This window comes from Seriola aureovittata, chromosome 12, assembly GCF_021018895.1.
Source record: "Seriola aureovittata isolate HTS-2021-v1 ecotype China chromosome 12, ASM2101889v1, whole genome shotgun sequence".
Taxonomy (NCBI): Eukaryota; Metazoa; Chordata; class Actinopteri; order Carangiformes; family Carangidae; genus Seriola; species Seriola aureovittata.
This window is the reverse complement of record NC_079375.1, coordinates 3,110,533-3,131,097: the sequence shown is the minus strand read 5'-3', so window position 1 is coordinate 3,131,097 and position 20,565 is coordinate 3,110,533. Positions and strand designations below refer to the sequence as shown.

The following is a 20,565-nucleotide window of genomic DNA, read 5'->3' as shown; positions in this document are numbered from 1 at the left end:
TGCCTTAACGTTTGGTTTGGAGTCAGTGTGCAGACACTTTCATCCCTTTCAAACAGTGGCTGTAAAAGAAACTCCCAATAGAGTCTTACTTTGTTTGGTTGGCTTTGTTGCACGTGTTCTTTTTGTCAATACACAGACAATTTTCTTTTTCCTTTGCCTTTGATGACTCAAATACCTGCTATTTTATTCAGTTTTTTTCAAAACGTGCAAATGCAATGAAAACAGGCTCATTCATCTCCTTCTCTGTGATATTTTATCAGTCAGCTGAGGCTTATTCCACCTGAGTGCTGTGGTGCTGACTCTTCATTCGGTTTCTTCTGTCCGTTCACACACACACGCACACACACACACACATACATGTCCTCCACTGCTGTCACCTCCCGCAGCGTCACACGGTCATGCTGTGATTGGGGATCTGTGTTGCCCATCTGTCATTTCCCTACAGAAATCTCTCACACACACACACACACACACACACACACACACACACACAGACACACACAGACACAGACACAGACACACACACACACACACAGACACACACACACACACACACGCTGGCAATAGGTATATTCTTGCTGATCCATTGTAGTGGAAGCACAGAGAGGATGAAGACTGGATCCAATAACTGTCGAATTCCACGCTTCAGGTGCTCTGGACCTCAATTATTCATGATCTCACACACACACACACACACACGGCCTGCAGTCACACAGGTACCTCAGCTCTGGAATGGTTTCATCGAGCTGAATTTGTAAGACGCATGAAGCCAAATTAAGGCTTGAGGGGAGCAGCCAAAATGGATTGGCATTCCCCGGTGGCAAAGTAAGTCCGCATCCAATCATATTCTGTGTTAGCAAGGAGAATACGGATCAGCCGGTGCGAGCCAGAGGCAGAGGGAGCAGCGGGACATTCAGGAGCTCAAGGTTTGACAGGAAAAAGTCAATTACACTACAGAGGCCTGAGCAGAGAGGATGTACTTCACTGCTGATGGACAGGAAATGCAAATAATCTGTGGGAAAAGTCGTTTCTGAGGAAAAGGGGATTTTCTGTTGTTGACACATATTTTGAATTAGGCGAAGAAAGACTCACGCCACGGGAGGTTATTTTCTTCCTGTGGCATTCAGTTATACAATCCCTCCCCTTTCTGCACATCTCCATTCGTACTCTAGTGTTAATGTACATCTGTTTACCTTTGCCAAACCCCATTAGACTAAATATAATGAGGACCCAGCCTGACTGAGGCCCTGGGTCAGGAACCAAGAGGACCCCTGAAGACCTCAATGTTTAGTTCTCAAAGGCCAAGTTTGTGAAGCAAACATCAAAAACAACAGAGACATGAAGATGACAAAACAACTTCTTACATTGGTATAAAAACATCTGTCGCTCACCTTTGTCTTTCCCAGCTGCCACTCTGCACTGCTACTGTCGTAGTGGTGCAGCAGCTGGACGCAGCGCCCCCTGGGATCATCCGACGTCAACACCCCCCGCATTAGCACCTTGTACCTGAAGAAGAGGGTGGGGGAAGTGAAAGTTTATGCTCCGGTGCTGCTAAGGTTGAGTGGCAAGGGGTAACCCAACAGAGTAGTATGGACATAGCTGTCATTATCTGTCAGAGAAAAAAAAATATAAGATGTGAGCTGAGACAAACCTGGAGCAGAAGTCCTGGAACGGTCTACGGACGGGGAAGCCGGTGCGCCGAATCTTGACCGTCTCCAACATACCGGAGTATCTGAGCTGGTTCAGAACCACCGTCTGGTCAAACTGGTCAGGCATCTGGAGGCAGACGGGGACGATGGGGATTTAGGATAAAGATGAGGCCATTTGGTGAAAACGTGAAAAAATTCATTCACATTCACATCTGAAATTGCCACACAAGATATTTAAAGGTCCATATAGTCTAAAGGTAGGTGTCCATGTGTTGTTTGATTATAGATCAGGTCTACGTTCTGTATTAATACTGTGAAAGTATCAAAGCCTCAGTCCACAGAGAAATGCACACAGCCTGTATTCAGAAACTGAGCCTTAAAACCAGCCGTCAGGACTTCTGGAACTTTGTGATGTCACCGCTCTCAGCCAGGCCCAAAGCCCCACCCACCTTGCAGGATTTGGTTTTCCTTGAGTGTTTACATGAAATCTTTATTCAATCACTCAGAAAACAGTCAGCCAAAGAGAGGATCAGAGCCTAATCTGAAAGCAACCAGCATCGCTCTGCTCTCATTTCACTGTGTATCGACAGGACGCTTCAGCTCCACGGGACATTTCTATTAATGTCCCTCTGCAGTTCAGTCCTGCCAATGCAGTCAGCTGCTCTCACAACACTATTACAACAGTATTGACAATCTAGCACGCCATACGCTATGTAATCCCATCATCCAACAGTGTTTGACGTAGGTGTAATTTTTTTCACAGCTGTGGTGATTGATTTTGGACTCTGACTGGTTGCTGTTTGAGTGCAGGTTTATAGCACTGAACATGATGTTATTTAGGCTGTTTCACTGTGATGAAAGGGCTTGTAAGAAATTCTTTATTGACGATTGTGTTCTATGAGAAAAGGGGGCTCAGAGCCTCCCCTCTTCTGATTGGTTTACCGACCTGTTGTTACTAGAGCTCCAGACAGAAGCCTGAGAGAGGAGATGTAAAACTACACTGAGATGGTTTTTGGTTCTTAAAACTACAAATATACTGTATCTTCTTAAGGATCAACACTTCAAATAAAACAAAGGAGAAGAGGAAGATATGGGACTTTTAAAAAAAAATGGGGGGTTTGTTCACAATGTCCCGTTTTGCACAACGATGAAGCAATAGTGACGATTCTCTCTGACCAATCAGCAGTCTGCAGTGTTTTCATGTCACCTTTTGGTATTACCTCAGCTCACTTGAAACCTCAGCGGAGGTGATGCCAAAAAACAAAAAAACAACAACAAAAAAAAAAACAGGTACTGTTCAGTTTTGCTTGATGGAAAAACAAAAAAAGACGAGCTGAGCAGGTGCCATGCAGAGGAAAAGGTCTATAACTGTTGTTTGGTAGTGGGCAGGTAGCGTACATTCGGTTTATCCTGTTTGCTGAAACAGCTGCTGCTGCTGGAAACACTGAGACTGACGTAGATTGATACATTAAATATGTTTTTCACACCAAAACTCTCCAAAAGAGGCTAAATATCCGCATAAAAAACCTCACATGACGTCCCGAGCCAATCACCATCACTTCCATCCCTTTAAATGTCCACGCACATGTGCACACATGTTATACAGCAAACTGCATACCACTCATTCACAACTGCGCACTCAGAGACAGAAGATGTGTATGACAGCAGCAGCCAGCAACAAATCAAACCCCCAACCCCCCCCCCCCAAAAAACACTTGGCATTGAGATACCATTATTACTTACAGAAGACCCCTCTCACCCTGTAACCTCAGTGGGCGTAAGGGGGGACTCAGAATAAGAGGGTGCTTTCATACCCGCTGTAATGCCCCCTTTATTCAGCGCCGTCCCCCCTGATAGCCCGTTGATGGCCCATTTGAGCCGCTGAGATGAAGGGAGGCCAATTCAACACCAGATCTTGACTGAGAGATTTCAATGGCGCCCTTTAACTGCCACCGGCCGCAGAGGAGAGCTCATTAGCATAACCTGCATTTGCATCAGCCGGGGCTGCAGCGGTACAAAGCAGAGTGGTGTCAGGAAGCTGCCCTCTGCCTCCTGCCTTTCTTTGCCCCCCCCTGTTTTCTATCTCTATCGTTTCCTCTTTCTGCACACACTCTTCTTCTGGGATGTCAACAACCATTCTGCTGCTCTTTCTTTTGATTTTTCTTCTTTCTCACACAGTTGCCTGTCCAACTTGTTGAATGAAATTGCTCCTTTTCTACCTTTATCTCTTTCAGGAGAAGTTTCATGCTGTGTCAAAGCGCTGCAGCTGTGTCATTTTTTTTCTTCCGTTGATGTGAAAGACATAAAACTCTGCACCGTCATGCACAACATTTTCTCTTTTAGAAAGGCTTATTCTGTCCCTTCTATTCAGTATTTTAGCAGTGAATGAAACAAAGCGGCACAAAAGTACAGTGAATAACTCAAACTGACCAAACTGTATAGAATCATGTCAAACAATATGACACATGAATACAGTCTTTGTGCCAGTTTTTGCATTGGAGTCACATTTTAAAGTTGCTTGCAAGATCCTTCCGATGCTTGAAGTCAAGAGCTCATTGTTTCAATTATTTTGCTTGGGAGATCCATAAGTGTTGTTTTATTACTTCAGTAAAGGACATTAAATTCAATATATGACTAAATGTATGTGGCAATCCCATGTATTTGTGTTTTAGGCTATTTTGGTCTGAGGTTTTAGCTAGGCCGCTTAGTACAGGGAATCCTACAATATGATATAATGTGACGTGCACAAAGGTAAATCCATAAAGAAACTGTTTTCCCAGTCTGGGAATTTTCTACATTTGGGGAAGACGCGGAGTCGTCAGAATAACTGTTCTGAAATAAGTTCCCTGGAGACAAACAATTCAGTGATGTAAATCAGCGTCCAGAGGCAGATAGGCTCTCTCAGGCCTCTGCAGGGCCGTGACAACAATAGACCTGAGGGGAAAAAACTCAGTGTCTTTCTCAGCCCAACTTCCCTGCTAAAAGACTCAGCGTTCAGGGCATTCAGAAGGACAAAAGGGGGGCGTGGTAGTCCGCTCCCGAGGGGGCTGGGAACCGGCGGGGGTTAAAAAAGGCAAAGACGGAAAGACAACCAAACTCGGGATGAGCTGTCGGTAAGAAGGTGCAGGGAGTTATAATGCTTCAGGATGAAGAATTACATATACAGTATACTGTATATGCTTTCCCTTAATCTAAATGTCAATTCAAGATTAGATTCATCCACCATGAAAGGTTAACCTCGTATGCTGGTGTTTGTAGCTGAAACACACAAGTCAACATGTCCGCTGTTTAAAATTCATAAAACCGCACTCCTGCCTTGTAAAGCTCAGACACTATGACTCGCATTGACACTTTCAGCTGGAGAATAGAAGCATTTTCTTTCTTCCCTTCCTGACACCAAATGGCATCAACATTAGAACAATCAAGATACTTCACTGTCAGTTAGTTCCATCATCTCTTGTATCTACATTTTAGGCAGTTAAATGACTCTCTCGGTGCAACAAAGGTGCCATTTTTCTAGAATATTTATAGAGAAATGCAAAATTTAACAACAAATTCATCTTGAGAGAAGATGATGATGATTTCATTTGTAAGTTTTTAGATCAGTGAAGCCGAGATGTGACCACATGTTGCTTCATCAAAGGAAAAAACGTTGGATGCCCGTATTCGATGCTGAAAATTCATCTCGGCCCAAGGTTCTTAAACGCTGCTTTCGAAATACTTAAATCTGTATCCTATGAGGGATTCTTTACAGTTACTGTCATATGAGGCTGCAAATGCACTTCAGCAGCCCTCACTGGAAAGGAGATAAACTGGACTTTCATTATCCTGGAAAGTATCAAATGAGATTTCTTCAAAAAACTCATTGGACAACCTTTGGTGAGTCCTCTCTTCTCTGGAAGAAGAGGTCAAGAAAGTGTGTTATCCTTTCTTTTGAACCAAAAAGACTTTCAGCCTTTTCTCACTGTACTTTATTTGTACTGTAGATTTTGCAGATCCAAATGTATTAGGTTGGAAAGTGTCACTTCAGTCTTAAAAAGAGGAATATCCCACACACTGCCCTTGAGCAGCATCAAAATGTATTGATCATCCTAACGTTTCGATCTCTCTAGACCTTCGGTGTCAGAAGTACTTGTGACAAAGGTCTAGAAGGTCTAGAAAGTTCTTCTTTTCAAAACTGCATTTACCATATTACCCAAAATCCAAGGTGACACCTGTTGATTGCTTGGACCAAATGTGTTCTCAATTTACAATATTAACAAAAAAAAAGATTTGAGAAACTGGAAGCAGATTATTTATTCCAGATAAATGTTTCTAATGTTCTACCTTTGATGTTGAATGCCCGAGAACACATTCCCTCTCTGCAGGGATCAACATTCTTGCTTTAACCAGAGGACTAAGAGCATCTAGCATCCAAAGCCCTCTGTAGCATCCAGGTCTGAATGTGGGAGCCAGCAGGGATTATCACTCACCACCCAGTGGGGGGGCTACTCCACTGAGTTTTGGGGGAATCCCAGGAACAATGTTTCTGCTCAAAGATGCACATAAATCCGACCTAAATCCCCGACCCTGCTGGATTTAAGCCTGACCCAGGTTGGTGGAGGATTCTTGTTGGTTTGAATTTCTCGGAAACACCAGGGACACGAAGAAGGAGGTAGTGCTACTGAGGTGAAATCAATAAATAGGAAGATAGTTACTGTGGACAATCAAGTTTCTATCAGTTGCATAGAACCTTAACTTCACTGTAAAAGTTCTCTTAATGAACAGGAACACCAGGGGAGTCTGCACTGACTGTACCACACAACGGCTCAGTATTCTCTATTAATTATATTTCTTTTTTTTCTATTATCATTTGTCCTGTCCATTATTCTTTCAATTAACTGATCAGTGGTTTAGTGTATAAAATGTCACTTTTTCTGACCAACAGCCCAAAAACCTAAAGGTACTCAGTTAATAATGACACAAATCAAAGACAAGCAGCAAATTCTCACATTTGAGAAGCTGGAAACCAATCAAAAGTTTCTCATTTCTGCTCGATATACAACTTTGATAATTAATATATGATCAAGATTTAGGATACAATGATCAACGTGCTTTAATCGTTATTGACACCACAGAAAAAAACAACATTCGAGCGATCTATCATCCCAGGAGTACCTGAAGAAAAACAACGACCTTATGTCCGATCTGAGCATCACAAAGACCGATTTCAGAAAACAAACGTCACCTAAACTGTGTATTTACGACATAATAAGAGGTAATATCAGGCAACCTTCAACCAAAGAGTCCCATCTAATTAGATACACAACTGAGCTTCAGTCAGTCAACGACTTTCTCTTCATTATCATGTCATTAACTAATCACTCTCCTCATTATGTGGCCAGCCCCATTCATGTCTTGCCCTCCAAGCTCAATTATAATCATCATCAAACATTTACAAATCATCCATCTCAAGTCAAATGTGTCTTTCTCTTCTTGAAATTCAACATGCATCGTTTCAGCTCTGAAAACCTTCCAGTCCAATTAACGAGACAACAAACAGGGAACATCAGTGTGGACTGCGCTCGCCCAGTGCATGGCATTATGAAATTACACTGCAATAATGACAAGGATGGGACTAATTTTTGAAACATGAGCATGTATCTCCTTTCATCTCTTTGGATTGAGAAAAAAAAAAAAAAAAAAAAAAACGCATTCAAAGCTTGTCATTCTACAAAGCAGCACAGATAAGCCTTCGCAGCTTTCCCGCTTTGCAAGAACCTTTCAATTTGATCAATATAGTGATTCAAACTGCTCTTAATTACTCTTCTTTGAGTTATATCTTTGCCCAAAAATCAGCATTGATTGAGCAGGAGAGCTGGATGTCCATCAGTGTCATTCCCCTTTAGACAAACCGCTGCATCTCACCTCATTCCACAGCACTAAAACCCTCCACTGGACACTTAAACACAGCGCAACAAGCGCACACTTGAACGCACCGCTTCCCAGTTAAAAACATGCATCAGGTCTCACCGTGCATCGTAGCTCCCCGCTCCGTGTCCTTCAGGGTTTCTCAGATCAGAGGACAAAATGGAAAAAGACAGAAAACTTCCCAAAGCTGCTGCCTGTCTCTCTCTCTCTCCCTCTCTCTCTGTGTCTCCTCAACAACACTGAGCGGCTCAGACACACACACACACACACACTCTCTCCTCTCTCTTACACACACATCACTGAGTCAAACAAAGGCTTTCATACCCCAAACTCCACTCCCCTTTTTGTGTGGAGAGGGAGGGCTAGTGGTTGCCATGACGATGCGTCTCCTGCTGAGGCTAATTTGTGCAGGCCACTTGTAGGGCCTGATGGTCGGTGTGTGTCTGTGTGTGTGTGTGTGTGTGAGAAAGAGAGAGAGAGAGAGAGAGAGAGAGAGAGAGAGCAGGCTGTTTACATTCAAACGTGGTGGTGACTTTTGTGTCGGCTAACTGTAAACTGGTCAGATGAACTGGTGTGACGCTGCCTCAGACTGGCTGAACTGGACTGAACATGACGGGACAGGACAAAGTGATAATTGAGTTAAATCATCCAGAAATTTCCTGTTGAATTGATATCATGTCAGATCTTATTACAAGACATTTTACATTGTAACACACCTCATGAATCTTATAATGTTAATTTTTTTCCATTTCATTAAAGTCTGTTTATATTTTATTTTACTGTGTATGACAGATAGAGAGGTCCTGAAAGGGTAAAAAATAAAAAAAACACTTTTCAGTGAACATCAGTCTGTTCTTCAGTGTAGTTCTTCCACATGTGAATTTGCATAAAAAGATCAATTTCACAGCCGTTTTGTGATAGGTGCCATTTAAAAAAGGTGTTCGGGCTGGTGCATGACACATGACCACTACACCAAAACTGTCTCCCAGCTGACGTGCATATGGGCTGTTAGCATTCTGAGTCTGGCACACCCTGCCTGGCTAACATGAACCACACAATGCGGCTGCAGGTGATCACAGCAGACAGATTTCATCAGACAGAGACAGTGAATCATCTTAACATGTCACATATTACGTATAGTTTCGACTGATAACTGATAACTCAGATGTGAGTATGTGACTGTATGAGATTCTGCACTGACACGTTAGCTGTCAGTGCAGCTCCAAACATGAAGACAACAGCAACACAAATCAATACAGTGTTCATAATCTGTTATTACTGTCAAAACACACACACACACACACACTACAATGCTGCCTGCAGAAGCATGGGGTTGCTGTGGTGATGGGCGACTGCATTTACTGAGCGTAGATGATGAGGGTGACAGCTTTTTATCAGAGTGTGTGTGTGTGTGTGTGTGTCATTCTTTTATCAAATATACTTCTGACGGTCGGTTTCTAAGCGAACACACTGTGAAAATCACCAAATCTAAAGGGAACAAGGGTTGATTTGATGCATATTGTTCTTACTGTAATGTATTTATATACTTATCACCATTACAATTTGAGTGCTTTTATTTTTTGTGTTTTTTAAAGCAGTAAAAAGTGAAAAAACATGCTCTGTATATAAGAAGCTACTTACTGAAGAGTGCGCAAAATCTGTTTCACAAAAATGAGATTTTAAACAGGAGAAACAAACTGATGACAGACTGATGCGTTTTAAAAAAAATGCTGGTTGCTAACAAGCGTGTAAATGAGACTACAGAGGTTGTCGGGGACGTTAAACATCATCGTGTTGAACATGAAAACAGATCTGCTCTCCAGTTCACCTTTACAGCCTCATTGTCTTTATACAAACTGTCACTAACTGTGTGAGCAGAGGCTTTTGTAGAAGAGGTCAGAGCTAAATCAAACTACAAGGTGAAGTTTAGTGGTGGTGACGTTGAAGTCATGTGACCGCGGTGTAGTTGGTTTAAAGCCCAGCATTAGCTTTTTACTTCTGCCGATTGTATTTAGGCTTCAAAAGTAATCCGAAAGCCAGTGTAAAAAGCCCATTGGGTTCTTGTTGAGGGAACCAGGGAGATGCTACTTTTCTCCACAATCCTCCTCCAGATTTTGCCAGAAGCTCAGAAAAAGGCCATCGCCAATCAGAGAGAAAGCACTGGTAGGATAGCAAAAGTTATAGAGACCAGTTGTACGACACTACATGGGGAAATATATGGGTGGTGGTGATGGTGATGGTGATGGTGGTGGTCGGCAACGCCGTTTATAAACTGCATTTGAATTAGTTGGAATGAATTACGTGCCAGTTTGAATCTTGTCAAACCTGATTTGTACACCTTCTGAGTAAAAAACATTGTTGTGTGTTCGGTGTATGATCATTTTAAAAATGTGCATTACATGCTGCTGCAAATGTGTGTGTGTGTATGTGTTTGTGTGTCTTGGCTGTATGTGGAGCCAACAGTCTGTCCACACTATTATGCATTCTGTCAATATATTGATATTTCAGCACAGGCTCCACTTACCATCTGCAGGAGCCCCATGACCCTGCAGCGCTTTTTCACCACACTGTTACATCATGGCACCCAAACCAGCTCTTAGTGCGTCGCTTCATTAATCAGTGAGTTAATCGCTCATCTCTTCCTGATGTTCTCACTTTACAAAGAAAAAGTTGAAAGTGAACGGCAGGCCGGTTGAATTTCGGACGTTGCTTCCACATTGAAGTGCTGACTTTTAGTGGCCTAACAGTGCTGTTGCTCACATACAGCATCATCATCATCATCATCATCGTCGTCGTCCTTCCACCTCCTCCTCCCCTCTGACACCTGCTCGTTCAAACAAGCAGATGACGGGGACGCCTCTCGGGGGCTTTTAGGGGCCACGTGCCGAAGTCTCCCTGACCCCTGTTTCCCCTGGGGGCCGCCCTAACCCCCCACAACCCCCCCACCCCACCCCACCCCACCCCACCCCATGCCTCCACCTCCTCCCCTCACTACATTAAGCTCCATTCAAAAGTCATCGTCTGGCCTTGTTTAACATTCGATCAGAAGAGGAGTCCAGACGGTCGCGTTGCGCCTCATGAAAACAGGCCGGCTGTCCAGCTGACACTGAAGGGGCCACACGTGTGTGTGTGTGTGTGTGTGTGTGTGTGTGTGTGTGTGTGTGTGTGTGTGTGTGTGTGTGTGTGTGTATCTACCCGCCTGTCTTTAGGATTCCCATGTCTCTGTATCTTTACTATGATTTAATAACTTTATAGGTTTTGAGTATTACAGTATTAGTACAGATGTTGATGATAATTAATCATGTGCTGTATTTTCTTTTAGAAATTTCTTAAATTTTCTTTTTGATAAACGATCAGACTGATGTTCTGACTGATCTGATGGGTCACTGCATGTTCAGGATGTCACGTATGACCTGAGGGCGTGGCCTCTTTGATTGACAGGTGTGTGAGCGTATGCTTGCCACAAAGCAGTGTTCAACAAAGTCTCAACTCCACACACGACCCTCCTCTGTGACCATTTTTGGATTAGCTGGGAATTAGGGGCGGAGTCAGACACCTGCCAAGATGAAGTCGGCAGAGCAGCTCACTCTGAGCTTCAAAACCGCTCTACAGAAACCTGTGGGTGACACTGATGATGATGGACAGGCTACACTCATCTTTATTTACAATCTATGGAAAATCCAGACTCTTCAACCAAATCTGCTGCTAATTTTCTCAAAGAACATGATCTGGTAGTATTTTCAGTTTTTTTTTTTAATACCTTACTTTGCTGTCTCTGTCTCTGTAAAATGATTTCTCCTGTTTCTGACAAGACGGATACACTAGCTGTGTTTTGTGAGTCATATTTGAACTTGGCAAAACTGCATGAGCCCGTTACACACCCTGGGCTGGGAATAACTGGCTTCATACCAGACGCATTCAACACCACATTCAAATATATAATTAAAAATGTAACTGTTATAGTCTCTGGTCCTGTCTGACTGTGCTAATATATATGTAAATGTCTCTCTGTGACCGTGTGTTAACTACTCCATGCAACTGCCGTTTTAAGCAAAATGAACAACTTTACAACTGTAAGCCTTTTACATTCATAAACTAAGCAAATGGCACCGATCACCAGAATTAAATAAGGCATGAAATATATAAAACTGTAGTTGAATTTGGCAAGAAGAAGAATATGAGTCAAAAAATACTGAGGTTGTATCCCTTCCTAATCCCTTACAAACATGTGAACTCATAGGAAGCAATCACTTTACATACAGTGCTGATGTACAGGGAACAGAAACCACAACCCCTCCACACACACACACACACACACACACACACACACACACACAGAGGGTTCCTCTGTCTGTCAGTGTGTGTGTGTGTGTGTGTGTGTGTGTGTGTGATGACAGCGACAATCTCAAACACAAAACTCCTTAGAGCTGCTTCACATCTGCGTCACAAACCTCCCAGTGTCCACGTCTGTCTCCGTCACAGCTGCGTGTGTGAACATTGACAACGTAACGCAGTCTGATACGACAGCGGCACGACAATCTTCAGAATAATTATCAACATGATTTTCCACTGATGAAACGATCAATTCTCAGTCCAAAATATGTGAAAAGAACTGTTTTTGTTCTTTTAATATGGACAAGTTGTTTCTACCCACTGTTATCTAACCTTCAATAAGACCTGAGGATGAATTCCTCCACCTCTAAACCTTCCAGATATTCTTACTGCATCTGCACAAACTCCTTTTTGTTGGACTGTAAATATCATCCAACAGCTTTAACTCTAAGTTGGGATTTGTTGAAGAATTTGAGAGAATTTTACAGAAAAAAATAATTGATATTGCTGCAAAAAACAGCTGGGCAATATGTTAATTTCTTTAAAAAAAAAAAAAAACCTACAGATTTACTGGGAGCTGTAGTGTTTCATCATAGAGTCTGAGGGATTAGAGCAGCACCACAGACCTCGGGGAAAACTTCAAAAAATGTCCACAGTCGGCTAATTAACATGTGATTTTCTATCAGACAGCCAATTAGCAGGGACAAATTCTCTGAGAGAGAAAACATCACTGACGACCCCATCAATACTCACTGACATCAGCAATCACTGCGACCGAATCTCTGCTGACCGTGTTTTGATTCTGACATGCCGCTAATGAGTTGAGCCGCACAGACTAAAAATAGTTAGTCGATACACGGGCAGCCTGACGAACATGTGACGTCATGGAAGCTCAGCCAGAAATAGAAAGGAGAGTGGAGCCTGGCTGGTGCCGAGGTGGTGGAGGGAGGAAGAAGCAACGGCCAGGATGAAGCACAATGAACTGAGACACTTCGCAATAGAGCAACATGCAAACGAAGCCTTGAAATCCTCTCAACAGAACAGTCATTCTTACTATAAACCGTGATGCGAGTTTGGCTGAGAGAAGAATATATTTGGTAAACTAAAGGTTTAATGAGATTTGAGGAATTCAAATTTAACAGTTTGTCAGCACAAAAAACCACTAATGACATCATATGAACTTCACCTTGTCTTAAGTTCAGTGGTTGGAGAAACTGAGATGTCTTTTGAATGATAATTGGTCCCAGGATGAAGGTCAGAGTCACTCAGTAAACATAAATGAAATACAATATTATGGATCATCTCCAGTCAGCAGTGGGAGTCACAGAATCCCACCTCTCTGTCCTGTATATCATTTGTGTACATTATCCCCGCATTCTCCACTACTCCAGCCTGTTGCTAAGCAACCTGGGGTCAAAGGGCACAAAAAGGGGCCCAGACCCTTCTCATTCCTGTCTGCGGGTGGTTGTTAGGGAGGGAGGGGCTGTCTGATTATTAAATGACAAATTATTCACACACAGACTCTGTTACGCTCCGACATCCTGAGCTGATAATGTTTGCTGAAGGCACAATAGTGTGTGTGTGTGTGTGTGTGTGTGTGTGTGTGTGTGTGTGTGTGATGACAGCGACAATCTCAAACACAAAACTCCTTAGAGCTGCTTCACATCTGCGTCACAAACCTCCCAGTGTCCACGTCTGTCTCCGTCACAGCTGCGTGTGTGAACATTGACAACGTAACGCAGTCTGATACGACAGCGGCACGACAATCTTCAGAATAATTATCAACATGATTTTCCACTGATGAAACGATCAATTCTCAGTCCAAAATATGTGAAAAGAACTGTTTTTGTTCTTTTAATATGGACAAGTTGTTTCTACCCACTGTTATCTAACCTTCAATAAGACCTGAGGATGAATTCCTCCACCTCTAAACCTTCCAGATATTCTTACTGCATCTGCACAAACTCCTTTTTGTTGGACTGTAAATATCATCCAACAGCTTTAACTCTAAGTTGGGATTTGTTGAAGAATTTGAGAGAATTTTACAGAAAAAAATAATTGATATTGCTGCAAAAAACAGCTGGGCAATATGTTAATTTCTTTAAAAAAAAAAAAACCTACAGATTTACTGGGAGCTGTAGTGTTTCATCATAGAGTCTGAGGGATTAGAGCAGCACCACAGACCTCGGGGAAAACTTCAAAAAATGTCCACAGTCGGCTAATTAACATGTGATTTTCTATCAGACAGCCAATTAGCAGGGACAAATTCTCTGAGAGAGAAAACATCACTGACGACCCCATCAATACTCACTGACATCAGCAATCACTGCGACCGAATCTCTGCTGACCGTGTTTTGATTCTGACATGCCGCTAATGAGTTGAGCCGCACGGACTAAAAATAGTTAGTCGATACACGGGCAGCCTGACGAACATGTGACGTCATGGAAGCTCAGCCAGAAATAGAAAGGAGAGTGGAGCCTGGCTGGTGCCGAGGTGGTGGAGGGAGGAAGAAGCAACGGCCAGGATGAAGCACAATGAACTGAGACACTTCGCAATAGAGCAACATGCAAACGAAGCCTTGAAATCCTCTCAACAGAACAGTCATTCTTACTATAAACCGTGATGCGAGTTTGGCTGAGAGAAGAATATATTTGGTAAACTAAAGGTTTAATGAGATTTGAGGAATTCAAATTTAACAGTTTGTCAGCACAAAAAACCACTAATGACATCATATGAACTTCACCTTGTCTTAAGTTCAGTGGTTGGAGAAACTGAGATGTCTTTTGAATGATAATTGGTCCCAGGATGAAGGTCAGAGTCACTCAGTAAACATAAATGAAATACAATATTATGGATCATCTCCAGTCAGCAGTGGGAGTCACAGAATCCCACCTCTCTGTCCTGTATATCATTTGTGTACATTATCCCCGCATTCTCCACTACTCCAGCCTGTTGCTAAGCAACCTGGGGTCAAAGGGCACAAAAAGGGGCCCAGACCCTTCTCATTCCTGTCTGCGGGTGGTTGTTAGGGAGGGAGGGGCTGTCTGATTATTAAATGACAAATTATTCACACACAGACTCTGTTACGCTCCGACATCCTGAGCTGATAATGTTTGCTGAAGGCACAATAGTGTGTGTGTGTGTGTGTGTGTGTGTGTGTGTGTGTGTGTGTGTGTGAGTGTGTGTGTACATACATGTGTGTGTTCATGAGCACTCACCTTGCGTGTGTTTGGTTTGATGCATCGAATAAAGTACGGGTTGGAAGTGCTGAGTGTGGCCATCAGGGAGTGCAAAGAATTCTGCAACATAAACAGGCACAAACACTTGTGTTACTATGGTTACTTCTGGTACCTCTACTACTACTACTGCTAATATTTCTCCATAGGCAAAAAGTCTTTTCCCATTAGAATCCTTTAGGATTCCTAAACATGTCTGCTAATCCTATGAGATATTATATGCACTTAATAGGAAATATGTTTAGGACTTTCACAGTCCTATTAGAAATATGTATTTTTCTATTGGATCTTACATTACTCAAGTTCTTATTTCTATCTCGCTATAAGAATTACCAGTGCAACTCTTCTTATTGCAAATAACTTTTTTCTACCACTGCAACAAATATTAAATATATTATGTACTTTATTCAATTCTGTTCACTCATATAATTCTTTAAATTATTCTTTGTGTACATCACAATCATACTTTTAGCAGTAGCAGACTACAGCAGAGGCAGCACGCCACATACTGAGACTACTACTGTTACTGCTGGCACCTTCTAATCTGTTCATACTTCTAGAAGAGGAAATACTACTACTACTGATAGTACTGCATTTTATTACAACAACACCTGCTGCTAAATTATATATCCCTATTACTATTACTGCTACGACTGCAAATACTGCAATACTGTAAAAGAAACTACCGTTATTATTTTTATCACAAGTTACTACTACAACTACTGTGTCTACTCCAACTTGTATAACAAGTTATTACCTGTTAAAGTTGTTGCTACTAATACTGCAACAGTTACACCTCTATTATAACAACAACGGCTACTACTACTACCACAACTGCAAATACCACTATCAGTATTACTCACTACTACTAATACAGCTTTACTAACTAGTAATATTAAGATCACGACTATGTTTGCAGCAGTTTCAAGTGCCGCTATTACTACAACCACTTACAGTACTGTTACAAACTACTACAGTATTAATACTGCTACTACGACAATTGCTACCGCTGCCAGTGTAACTACTAGTACAGTCAGATCTAACTGGGTAAAAATATCATGTAGCAGTTTATTAGCGACTTACTTTAAACTGGGAGCTGACTGTGGGTCGTCTGGAGCTGCTCTTCAGAGTGTCCTGTTTGTTTCGGCTCAATACGTGTTCAAACAGATCGTAGACAAAGTCCAGCCTGACAAACAGGAGGAAATACTTAGAATGCACACATGATGTGAAACAAACATGGGTTCAGTACCAGTTGGATCATGATCACAGCGCAGGAGAGTCATATTTTAATTGCCATTAAAATATGTTTTACACAATTGTCCATGTAGTTACACTGTGGACTCTCACTCTACTCTTATCTTTATATATTACCAACACTGATGCTCATACCACGAAATAAAGTCAATATCATATTAACTGTCTGCACGACAATCACAAAAATCAGGTTTGTGTGTCTCACAGAGGAAGTAAAGCATTTCCATTTCCCATTTTTATTATTGCCTGACAAAACAAAGATGTTGAGGATAAAAAAATGGTGAGACCTCAAAGCTGCGCACAGACAAGGACCATATCCTAAACATCTAAATGGAAACAAGTCCCCTTTGCTCCTGTCATAATTACTACGACCACTAGATGTTGCCTAGCAACAAAACGTAACAATGGGTCATAATAACCTGCTGCAGAAACATGAAAATGGGAAACATCTGAGCTAAATTTCAAGTGTCGTATCAAAATATATGAAAACGTCTGTCACTTTCTAAAAACTCGGCTTTGTCATGATGGGGTACTGGGGGGATGAGAGGAAAATGAATGTAACGCTCTTGAGCAAGGCATCTAATTCCAAACCTCTGCTCAAAATATGGAGATTTATGGAGCAGTTTGTTGCCACAAGCCTTTACTTTGATTAGAAACAAAGGCGTACCTGCTCTCCCTCAGCATGTTGAGGATGTCGTCTCTGAAAGTGTCTCTGTTCTTCTCCAGCATCCCCCTCATGTCGTACACCACCTGCAACCAGCCACAGGGGGGCGTCAGATGGCAACAAACACGAGAGCAGCAGCGTCTGGACAAGTGCTTTTCTCTGAGGCTGCTCACTTTAAATTGAAGCCCCAATCAATAATGTTGGACACAGTTTTACACAGCTCTAACACTGGAATAAAAAAATGCCACCTACCTCTCCTGCATAGTGCTTGACTCCAAAGAAGTGCACAGCAACACGTGGTTTCACGTAGAAAGGGTTTTTCTGCAGAAAGAAAATGATTTCATTCAGTACTTTTTTCTTTCAACAGCTACCTCCTGAAGGTAGAGCTGATCAGCTGTTGACTGACATCATCTCTGCCAGCAAAAAGAGAAAAACAAACATAAAACACTAAAAGGATTCATTGAGTCCTAACAGTCTTCATGTCTCTGGTTTGATGTGTTTAATAGTGATTTATTAGATCATAATCCTTTTTAACGAGGCTGTAAAGCTTCGCTAAGTGCTAGAGAGAAGTATTTATTGCAAGTGCTCATAATTATTCAAATGAAAGTTTTCTACATGCAGTGACATCAGCGTTTAAACCAAGTCAAGCTGTTCTCTTCACAGCTTTGCACAGGGATCAAGTGACAGATGCGAAAACAACTGTAGACACGTATCTGCAGCAATTAGCGTGTCATTTAAAACATAAACGGTCAGGATTTAATCTGCAAAGTGATTAGATGGATCCCTGGTCTGAAGCCATAACAGATTGTTGTGTTGTGTAAATCCTGAGGCCTTGGTTCAGATCATGTGTAACATTATGTCTAGAGTAAACAAATGTTTGACCTTTTCCAGGCTTCGTCTCTTTTGCTGTGGTAACAAATCACCAGACTGTGGACAGCAGCTCAACCGTCTAAAACCCACCCTCATGTAAACACCACATTTATAAGGTATTGCACTGGTAACTGGATCTTTAGGTCACAGTGTTCATTTCAAAAAAGATTTTAAAGCTCCATATAGTCTAAAGGTAGATGTCCATGTGTTGTTTGATTATAGATCAGGTCTAGGTTCTATATTAATACTGTGAAAGTATCAAAGCCTCAGTCCACAGAGAAATGCACACAGCTTGTATTCAGAGACTGAGCCTTAAAACCAGCCGTCAGGACTTCTGGAACTTTGTGATGTCACAACAAAGCAGTCATCGCCCTCAGCCATGCCCCAAGCCCCGCCCACCTGGACCCACCAACCTATTCCTGCACGATTTGGTTTCTCTGAGTGTTTACCTGAAATTTGCTATATTTTTATTAAATCACTCAGAAAACAGTGAGCCAATCAGAAGAGGGGCTCAGAGCCTCCTCTCTTCTGATTGGCTCACCGACCTGTTGTTACTAGAGCTCCTGAGAGAAGCCTGAGAGAGGAGATGTAAAACTACACTGAGATGGTTTTTGGTTCTTAAAACCACAAATATATCTTCTTATGGATCAACACTTCAATTAAACACAAGAGAAGAGGAAAATATGGGACCTTTAAATTATTAATACAAAGACTATTAATGGTGGTTGACTGAAAATGAACTGTGAGTGCATGAGTAATGAAAAGGATGGATTATTTCCATTTTGTTCAATTCGATCATGATGACTTGATAAATCAGTGGGTAGCAGAGATTTTGGCCCGAGTTTTTATGCGTCTTCATCCTGATGTTAAAGGAGGAGAAAAAACTGCAGCTTCCGCTTCTGATCACTGAGTGTTTTTTCAAACAGTGGTTTTATTTCTGTGTGAGACTGAACACCAGGTGCTCAGGCCGTGAAGGTAAACGTGGTGTCGGAGACGTACCGAGTGCTGGCTGTGGAGTTTCTCCAGTAAGGTGTCATCTGTGGCTTTTGGGAAGTGACTCTCCTCATTCATCAGTGCCAGGAGACCCAGTTTCTATGGAAACGGAGGGGATCACCATCATCTTCATGATTAATATCATCATCATCTTAGTAGTTCTCATTACTATCATCATCTCATCTGTTTCTGCTCTCTTTAATCTTCACTCCGCCTCTATCTAATAATCATGTGATCGATACTTTTTCATGTTTATCTCCTTATATGACATCTTAACTAATTTCATCTGCAACAAGCCTCATCATCATCATCATCATCATCATCATCATCATCTTCCTCCTTCCTCCGGACCTTTTCTGAATCAATAAATCACTAACGCACCTTCTCGATCAGATCCAGACACTCTCCGTTGTCCATCCAGTTGATGTCAACCCAAACCAGGCCCTCCCTGCAGGAAGCAGCCAAACACAACAATCAGGGTCAGAGACAGTTTCAAAGAAAAGCTTTCCATAATTAGATCTAGAAAGACGTTTCTGAGGATTCAGATTTACAAATGATAAAAAGACTCGGAGCTGGCGACGGTTTACGCTCGCTGCCTTTGAGCTAATACGTCATCAGCGGTGTTTTCTGTGTCTTTCAGAGACATCAGGTAACGATTTGTTCAAACTGTAAACTCTGGGTTAAAAAGACAAAAAACAAAAACTGGGTGGATATGAGATGATGTTTTGTTTATGTGAAATCACAAAACTTGGCAGGTCACAGTCTGAGCTCGGAGTTTCCATGACAGCTGAGCGGAGCAGGGTTCAAAGCGTCGAAATGAAAAATACATCGTCTAAGTCTCGACCCTGTGTCTTTGTGTTAAGTGTTTATGTTCAATGTGTTTTCATTAGAGATGTTCCAATACCAGTTTTTCCTTCCTGATATTGATTCTTTCTTTTATCATGTAATTTAAGTGTCAATCATAAAAGAATGTATCTTGAACTTCCTCCGCTAGTTGTCCCGACACTAGTGCTGCCTGGTGGCACTAATGTTACACCTGTTCACTGGAAATCAGTTCTTCTTCTCTGCTCTAAAACAGTAGTTACCAGTGGCTGCACAGTGCCACCTTCCTGTGTAGGCTACTGTTTTAGAGCAGTGAAGAAGAATTGATTTCCGTGTGTGACACTATAACGTTTATTAATAAATGATGTGGTATTGGATCAGCGCATAGACTCCGGTACAGTAGGCATTTCTAATACTAGTATCAGTATCAGAATAACTCTACTTGTTATATGCGACAAATGTGTCATTTTTTAATATTTTCATGTTTAATCCGTCTCTTTCCTCTTCCTGTAAAAATACACTGTATGAAAATATAAATGCAACACCTTTGTTTTTGCTCCCATTTCTCATGAGTTGAGATGAAAGATCTAAGACTTTTTGTGTGTGTGTGTGTGTGTGTGTGTGTGTGTGTGTGTGTGTGTGGGCGCGCGCGTGTCTCTTTTGTGTTTATAGAAAAAGTCTCAGATCTTTCATTTCAACTCATGAAAGGCAAGTAAAAACTAAAGGGTTTATATTTTTGTTGGGTAAATATTCCTGATGACTGAGAGCCTGACTGCCTCCTCCTTTTAGTTTGGAGCCTCAATGTCAAAATAAATTTAATTTCACAGAACAGAT

General features: G+C 41.9%; 1 protein-coding gene across 3 annotated transcripts in view; it reads right to left on the bottom strand.

Moving 5' to 3' along the window:
* myo10 (myosin X) overlaps nucleotides 1-20,565 on the bottom strand; it is a 133,441-nt gene that overhangs the window by 26,985 nt on the left and 85,891 nt on the right. For all 3 annotated transcript variants that reach the window (XM_056390742.1, XM_056390743.1, XM_056390744.1), the window contains 8 exons: nucleotides 19,291-19,357; nucleotides 18,916-19,008; nucleotides 17,299-17,367; nucleotides 17,050-17,132; nucleotides 16,212-16,314; nucleotides 15,111-15,191; nucleotides 1,652-1,776; nucleotides 1,392-1,506 (listed from right to left, as the gene is read on the bottom strand). In XM_056390742.1, the coding sequence (XP_056246717.1) occupies nucleotides 1,392-1,506; nucleotides 1,652-1,776; nucleotides 15,111-15,191; nucleotides 16,212-16,314; nucleotides 17,050-17,132; nucleotides 17,299-17,367; nucleotides 18,916-19,008; nucleotides 19,291-19,357 (736 nt within the window). The remainder of the gene's footprint in view (nucleotides 1-1,391; nucleotides 1,507-1,651; nucleotides 1,777-15,110; nucleotides 15,192-16,211; nucleotides 16,315-17,049; nucleotides 17,133-17,298; nucleotides 17,368-18,915; nucleotides 19,009-19,290; nucleotides 19,358-20,565) is intronic.